Genomic DNA, 7,462 nt, shown 5'->3' with positions numbered 1-7,462 from the left:
GAACATTCATTCAAAATGCTCCCATAAACCTCTCACAGGGTGTAAAGGGGGTGTCTTTTTAGGGTGTAGACACCCAAAATGACATAATCAGTGTAATTAGGCCATCAGTCAACAGGCCTGTCTCTACTGCATTGTCACTGTTGATTCTTTGTGTATCACAGCACTTGAAACTGCTGTCTGCTTTGTGGAGAAGACGGCCTGTTCAACTCCTAATGAGGAGAGCCAACAGTCTCTTCAGGGATACTTGAGTTTGCCCAGAGGAGCTCTCCTTGGGGCATAAGCATACATTATTCATTTGTGTGCTTAGTTAGCATTCATTCAGGCACCACCCTCTCATGTGGGCTCTGAGTAAAAACCATTAACAGGAAAGGTTTGACATTCTGTAATTACAGAGTACTGGAGAGGACTACAGGCTCTCTGGGAATACTTCTAATTCATGCACAAGCTCGCATCCCAAGTATTCCCAGTTTTGTATTATTTTCTTGACATGTAACTTTCCTTCATGTGACATCAAAGAGAGTCTGCTTCACTGAACAATGACTTTTCTCAAATACAGTAATCCATGACCTGCCCGTTGATTTGCCTAATTCTCCTCCAATACTGTTTACATGTCCACATGTGCTTCACACAGCAATGGTAACACTGGCTAATCTGATTGGCCCCTGATGTTTTAATTGTGTGTGCGTGGGTTGTTAACCACGTTTGGTGGTTTCGTGTTTAGGGAGAGTCGCATCAAAGAGGTAAGAGCAGAGAGCAGTGAAGGGGTCTGTCCACAGTGATGAGGGCTAGAGGTCATACTGATGGTACAGGGATCCTGAGGTGAAATAAGGCTGAGTAATGGACTTTGTTTGTTTTGCAACACATTCACTAATATCAGCATAATCTCATGTTTTAATAATTTATTTCTTAGAGCAGCTCACGAGTGTTTCAACCTGCAGTGAAAGGACATGACTGATGCAGAAAAATCAACTACCAGTGGTCTTTGTTCCATCTAGTTCTTCGGCTACACTCGTGCATCATTACATGAAATAGCACTGATATCTTAAAAACACAAAATAACTCAATTAAGCTAAAAAACTGTATAGCCTTAAGAAAGTTAACAGTGACAGTAACAGTTGCACAAAAAGCTTTAATTTTCTTGGAAGTATTGAACTCTAAAGTAAAAGGTCATCTGGTCAGAGTCTAGATTTACCGTGCTGCAGAATGATCAGTGCATTGCGGTGAGGTAAGAAAGGTTGTAATGCACCCATCATGCCTTCACATTTACGGTACAAAGGCAGTATTATGGTCTCGGGTATTTTTTCAAAAAATGAGGTCAGGTGACTACTTGAATATACTGAATTACTAGGTTTTTTTTCATTAATGGTATTTTTATATAAAAGCTGATAAAAGCTAATGGCAGCTGATACCAGGACATTATGCACAAGAACAGTGAGCTCAGGGACACCAGGCTCAGTCCACTCCTGTGCATCCTCCTCACCTACAACTGCATCCACTTCGAGAGCAATGCCTCTATCATCAAGTTCACTGTTGTTATGCTTATTATTCTTTACTTTTAGTTTGTCTAAACTAGTTAGTTTAGTTTAGTTTAGCAGTTTATAAGACAATAAACTTCTTGATTGATTTGTTGGTCAATATTCCAGAATGACACTGCCATGAGTAGTTCAGGGACCATGGGACATAACGGCTCCAGACCTTAAACTCATTCAGCATCTTTGGGATGTGCTAGAGAAGAATTAATGCAGACATGTGACTTTCGCATCATCACTGCAAGCTCGTGACAAAATACATGGACAGAAATACACGTTGTGAACTAATGGACACAATGTCACGGTAAATGCCTGCAGTAATAAAAGCTAAAGACAGTCCATATATATTTGAGTCCGTGACATTTTTTTCATTTGTTTTGACTGTGTAGTGAATATGCTGGTGTAGTATCCGCTGCTTAAACATGTACTTGGCACACTGTTGTGAATTCTCAAAGCAATATGTTTCAAATTCAAACAATGCTCAGCCGACTTTCAGTTTTATTTGTACTTCTGTAACCTCACCAGCAACAGTCTTTTGTTATGACTCAAAATTAGAAGGGTCTTCAAAGCCTCACTAAAGCCCCCTCTTTACCACCCCACTACACATGACCCTGAGCACTTGTTTTGCCTCTCTTTCATCTCTTCTTGCCTCTCGACCTCTCGGTCACCTCTGTGCTCGGACCAGAACTCGCCCTCATATGTGAAACCTCTCATCAAAACACACAATAGTCACAGTCATGTACGCACAGCCAGATCTACACAAATAGCGATGATAAGAAGTGGGGAAAGTTGTAGCTCTCCATGTAAGGGTCTGTGCAGGTGTTCAGAAAAGGTCAGTGGTTTTAGTTAGGTCACATGCATGTTCACTTGTTTTTGATGTTGTTGTTGCTCAAGTTCAAGGCTGACTTCGTAGGAGAGGTAGACGTGGCAGACAAAAAGACAAGCTGGAGAGCATGTGAAGAAAAGGCAATTTTCATTAAACTACTCTTTGTTCTTTGGTGTCCACCCCAAAACAACTTTGAGGATACTGACCAGAACATGTTTACTATGTAGACAGTGCATGTGTGTGTGTGTGTGTGTGTGAGTGTGAGAGCAGGGTGGGGGTGAGACATGTCTCTTATAGATGTGAGAAACTGGCTGTGTCTCTCAGTGTGTCGACACTCTAATTGGCAGAATAGAATTATTGAGTTAGTCTGGAGTGAACTGAAGCTAATTTAATGAGGCGAGTTGAAGGACAGCTGATAGGGCATGCAGCTATGGGAAAAACGGGTTCCTGCACTCTCCACACACACACAAAGGGCCGGAGTGTGTCTTCCATTTACAGCTGGTAAGGATGTACAGTTGGCTGAACTCTCTCGCGCTCTCTTTCTCTCTCTTCATTTGTTGGGGTTGCCATGGTGATAAGGGGAGGCTTGCCTTGGCGGCCCATAATTTGCAGAGAGCCTGTCTGGATGTGACATGCTCTTTACAGGCTCGGCATTGTTTGGAGCTGATTTATGTACATTTGTTGCGCTTCATCACAACCTTCCCCACACCTCCAACGGAGGGGGTAGACTTTGAAAGAATCAGCACATGTACCATGCACTGATTCTTTGGAATTCCCCGGTTGGATTAGCACAGTCTTATAAGAATTGCCTAATTCTGTCTCCACCCATGGTGCTTTCCCTCCAAAGCCAGATCTTTTTGCTTTTCCTTTCCCTCTCTGTTTGAAACGGCTCTTACTCTCCTCTATCAACCCTTTCCTCCTCCCTCCCAGTAGGCGTTGCTACAACACAGTCCAATCAGAAACCAACCCATTTATTCATCCCTCCATGGTCAGCTTGTTGTGTCCACATGTTTCTTTTTTCTTTTTTCCCATTTTTTCCTTCTACCCCTCATTGTGCCACATGAGCCTGGAGTAGATAGAAAGACTGTAGTGGAGCGAAAGTTAGCAAGCAACCGAGAGAAAGACAGAGAGAGAGAGACTGGAGGAAGTCATGCAGAGTGTGAGGCAGCCCAGCGGTAATGCTTGATGAACTGAACTGCTGACCAGTTCTTTCTTCACTTTGACTGAACCTCACAGGGATCAAGAAATCAGACGAGAGATTCCTGATCTGAAGAGATCAGCTCGTTGTCTTCACTGAGGAGCAGAAAAACCAGGCAAGGACGTGGAGAGGAAAAAGAGAGCATTAGAGACAAGGAGACAGAAGAGAGTTCTACAAATGCGAATTGGAGCAGAGGAGCACAAGGAGATGCTCAGAGGGACCAGATAGTGGCAAGAAAAGCAAGACAAGTAGCAAGTGTGCCCACAGAGACCGCTCAAAGAAAGGGCGACGCATTAGGAGGAGTTAGAAGCTGTTGCGAGTCAAGCAGGGAGAGAAAGAACAAGACAAGACAGAAAACAGAGAGACAGTGTTAGAGAAGGATGGCTAACTCAGGTCTACAGTTGTTGGGTTACTTTCTGGCGTTGGGTGGCTGGATTGGCATCATCTCCACAACTGCCTTGCCCCAGTGGAAGCAGTCATCGTACGCCGGCGATGCCATCATCACGGCTGTGGGTCTGTACGAGGGGCTGTGGATGAGCTGTGCCTCACAGAGTACGGGACAGGTGCAGTGCAAGATCTTTGACTCCATGCTCTCGCTGGACAGTGAGTACCACATTTGAATTTGCTCCTAAAACCCAAGGATCTCTAACTTGTAGCAGTGCCCTTTTCCTACTCACAGCGATGTCCTTGTCTTTAACGAAATCCATTACGATCGATGTTAGGTATCACTTCTGTTTGGAGTGCAGGTTCATTGTAAAGGATTTTCAGGTTTGCTTCTGTTGGATGTGAAGTTACTGTGAAGTTATATTCAATGTACAATTACTCAGATGACGAAGAGTAAAATTCAATTAAACTGCTAATGTGCTGATAAACTTTTTTCACTTTTCAATCACACTCCTTCCTTTCTTTCAAACTACTTTCCTTCTTTTATTTTATATTTTTAATTACCGTAACATTTGTCAACCTTTTGTTCTGCTTTGTTATACAAAATTTTCCCAAGAAACATCTTTTGTGGTACACTACACATGTATTATAGTTATTATATACTACACAGTTATTATAGTATGGCCCATTCATGTGTGCCGACTCTTGCCATTAATCAGCAGCAAAAACAGAGGAAAAACAACTCCCTGAGTGCTAAATGCTAACTGGGATGCAATAAACATGCAAGCTATAAATCTTACTTCAAATGCTGCTGTTCACATCTTTATTACAGCTTAGTTTCTTTATTAGAACTCCAAAACACCATGTGTAGAGTGTGATGAGTAGGAGGGGGTGAGGAATGTGGGGTTCGGACGTAAATTAGCTCAGAATACGAGTCTCCTGTCATCTCCAATCTGTGAGCTGGACCTAGTGAGTCATAATTAAAGGCACACAGATTATATGAATCCATCCATCTACTGTCTGCTTAAATGATCCTATTAGAGATTCTAATGAAAGACTAGCGGGTGTTAAGGGGGGGAGGCTTGGTCAGAAGGCACTTTCACAATACAATTCATTTGTTTTTCTCTGTGGTTACTGCTGTGGCACGCTTTCCTTGGAACAACAAATAAGGGGAATTTGCAAACATTTTGGCGATTCTGTGAGTCCTCCTATCAACACACTTTCTGATGGCGATCGTTGTGATGGGGCGTCCGAGCTGATCTCCCATCTCCTTTGGTTCCTTGCAGCAATAAGAACAGTGTATTGTCTTTGGGCATGAATAGAGGCTGTTAGGAGAAGAAAAGGGTAGTTGTTGAGCTAAAGTCCAGAGATATTCCCAGAATGTGCTCTATCGTCCCCACACGAGCACATTGTTCCACTTGTCCGTTAACCTCTTAACATCCATCGAGTCTCCTCAAGTTATTGTTGGATTTTGCTAGATGGACAATTATTCCAAAACTAGAAGAGGTTACCTTTCAAATAAAGACTACACAGTCATTTGGCATGACAGATTTTATGTTCCAAGCTTTTCCATTTAAATCATATAAACAGGTGATACATTTATAAAACTCTATAGATGTTAACAAATTACCAGAAATTCATCTAGAAAACAGGGGGCAGGGTTAGGACTAGGATAACATACCCAATTGTTACAGAATAAAACATTCTTGAACAATCCCTGCTTTGTTTAGATTTTCCCCCAGACACATTACGAAACAGAACTGATTTAATCACATGTCCCGGATCAGGTCGGAATCTCGGGTATTGGTTTGATCAGGCACAAATAGGTCTGAAGGAGCTCCTCTCGCCTGGGTATGTTCGCAGCAGGAGCAGCATGTGACGGCGGGTATAATTGTTCACTAGACTGTGCTGATGTGGCCAAGCAAATGTGGTGGAAAGTGCTGCAGGTTTACTGAGCATTTTGCTCAAGAAGAAGACGGTGGTCAAAATAACAGATGGCTGTTATTTGCCAGATGAGGTGAAGGAGGATGGTGGTGCTGAAAGGACAGCTCTTTGCATCCAGTAAAATCTGAGCGTGACATTGAAGACATATCGACCAATCTGTGTGTCGCACTAAATAGCAACCTCTTGCACATTTGACATAAAAGGCATAGATGTTTCCTGTGGATGCCAGACATTCATGTAAAAGGTTAAGTCTGCTTTATAAATCGAACTTGACAATGAGTTTCTGAAGACACTATTCATAGTAAAATAGTTTCTATTATACAATACATCTTGAAATGTATGCACATTTGGTCAGCCAAACCTACTTTATCTATGGCCAGTTAGGTAGAAATGTTCTTGTATTAGATTCTTGTATTTCTTTTAAGATCAAAGCCAACAACATGTCCCTCCAAACTATTTGACATTTATACCCATCTGTCAGTCTTTGTCCCCATGCTTTGCTTACTCCACGATTCTTGACCTATGTCTTTAAAAACACAAATACATGTGTTGTAAAAAGGCTAAAATGTCCATAATAAAACTGTCAGTCAGGACACTAGTTTGACATCCAGGTGGGAGCTACTTTCCTTTCCACTTTCTGTTTGTGTAAGTTCTGGTAAGCCACAAAGTCAGCTCAGCTCGGTAGCGATTCTGGCAAATCAGCTGATTACTACATCAGCCCACATCAGCTGATGGCTCAGCTGATACCATTCTACACATCCATTTGGAAAATCCTATGAGAGCTGCTTCAACCTAACACACCCCCAACTGGTCGTGGCAGATGGCCCCGCACGTCCCTGAGCCTGGTTCTGCCGGAGGTTTCCTCCTTTTAAACTGTTTTTCCTTCCCACTGTCATCAAAGTGATTGCTCATAGGTGGCTGTCTGATAGTTGGGGTTTCTCTGTATTATTGTAGGGTTTTTACCTTACATTATTAAGCAACTTAAGACATCTGTTATTGGGATCTGGTGCTATATAAATACAATTGAATGGAACGGAATTAAAATTCTGCAAAGCAAGCTACTTTGCAACCCACCTCCATGCTAGCTCTTCTTTTGATACTTTATCTGACTTACTCACAAAGGTTGTCATTGATGCCTCCTCTGATCTGAGCTGGGGTCTTGCTTCTGCCCTTCACACCTTATGCTTAACTTGTATGCACATTTAAGGGTGGTATCAGATAAGTCATGCAGATGTAATTAGCAGTTGTCTTAAGCTACAGTAATCTATACTGAGTAAAAAATATCATGGTTTACACAGGTTCACACTGTTTAGAATAAAAAACAAGCTGAGAGTCAGACATGGTAAAAAATGATTTTATAGGACAAATATTTCAAATATTTAGTATGCATCCAAAACAGCCAATGAGGGTTTGCAGTGTGTGTGGACTCACACAGACACTAATGTTGATATTTACCTACAACAAATGCTTCAAATGCTGTGTGAATGTCTACAGCATTCACACAGCATTGTGTGAATGCTGTAGACATTCACACTATTGAGTTGGCTTTGACAAGTTTATATGGGTCCTTTAACTGGTATA

The 7,462-nt window shown here is 42.0% G+C and overlaps 1 protein-coding gene across 3 annotated transcripts in view; it reads left to right on the top strand.

Annotated features, from left to right (window-relative positions):
- The first annotated feature begins 3,374 nt into the window (after positions 1-3,374).
- cldn19 (claudin 19) overlaps positions 3,375-7,462 on the top strand; it is a 12,662-nt gene continuing 8,574 nt past the window's right edge. For all 3 annotated transcript variants that reach the window (XM_005726683.1, XM_005726684.1, XM_005726685.1), the window contains exon 1: positions 3,375-4,156. In XM_005726683.1, coding sequence (XP_005726740.1) covers positions 3,934-4,156 — 223 coding nt within the window. In that variant the 5' untranslated portion in view covers positions 3,375-3,933. The remainder of the gene's footprint in view (positions 4,157-7,462) is intronic.

This window comes from Pundamilia nyererei, unplaced genomic scaffold (assembly GCF_000239375.1).
Source record: "Pundamilia nyererei isolate P.nyererei 1_Seehausen unplaced genomic scaffold, PunNye1.0 scaffold00021, whole genome shotgun sequence".
Classification (NCBI taxonomy): Eukaryota; Metazoa; Chordata; class Actinopteri; order Cichliformes; family Cichlidae; genus Pundamilia; species Pundamilia nyererei.
This window is presented reverse-complemented; position numbering and strand designations above follow the sequence as displayed.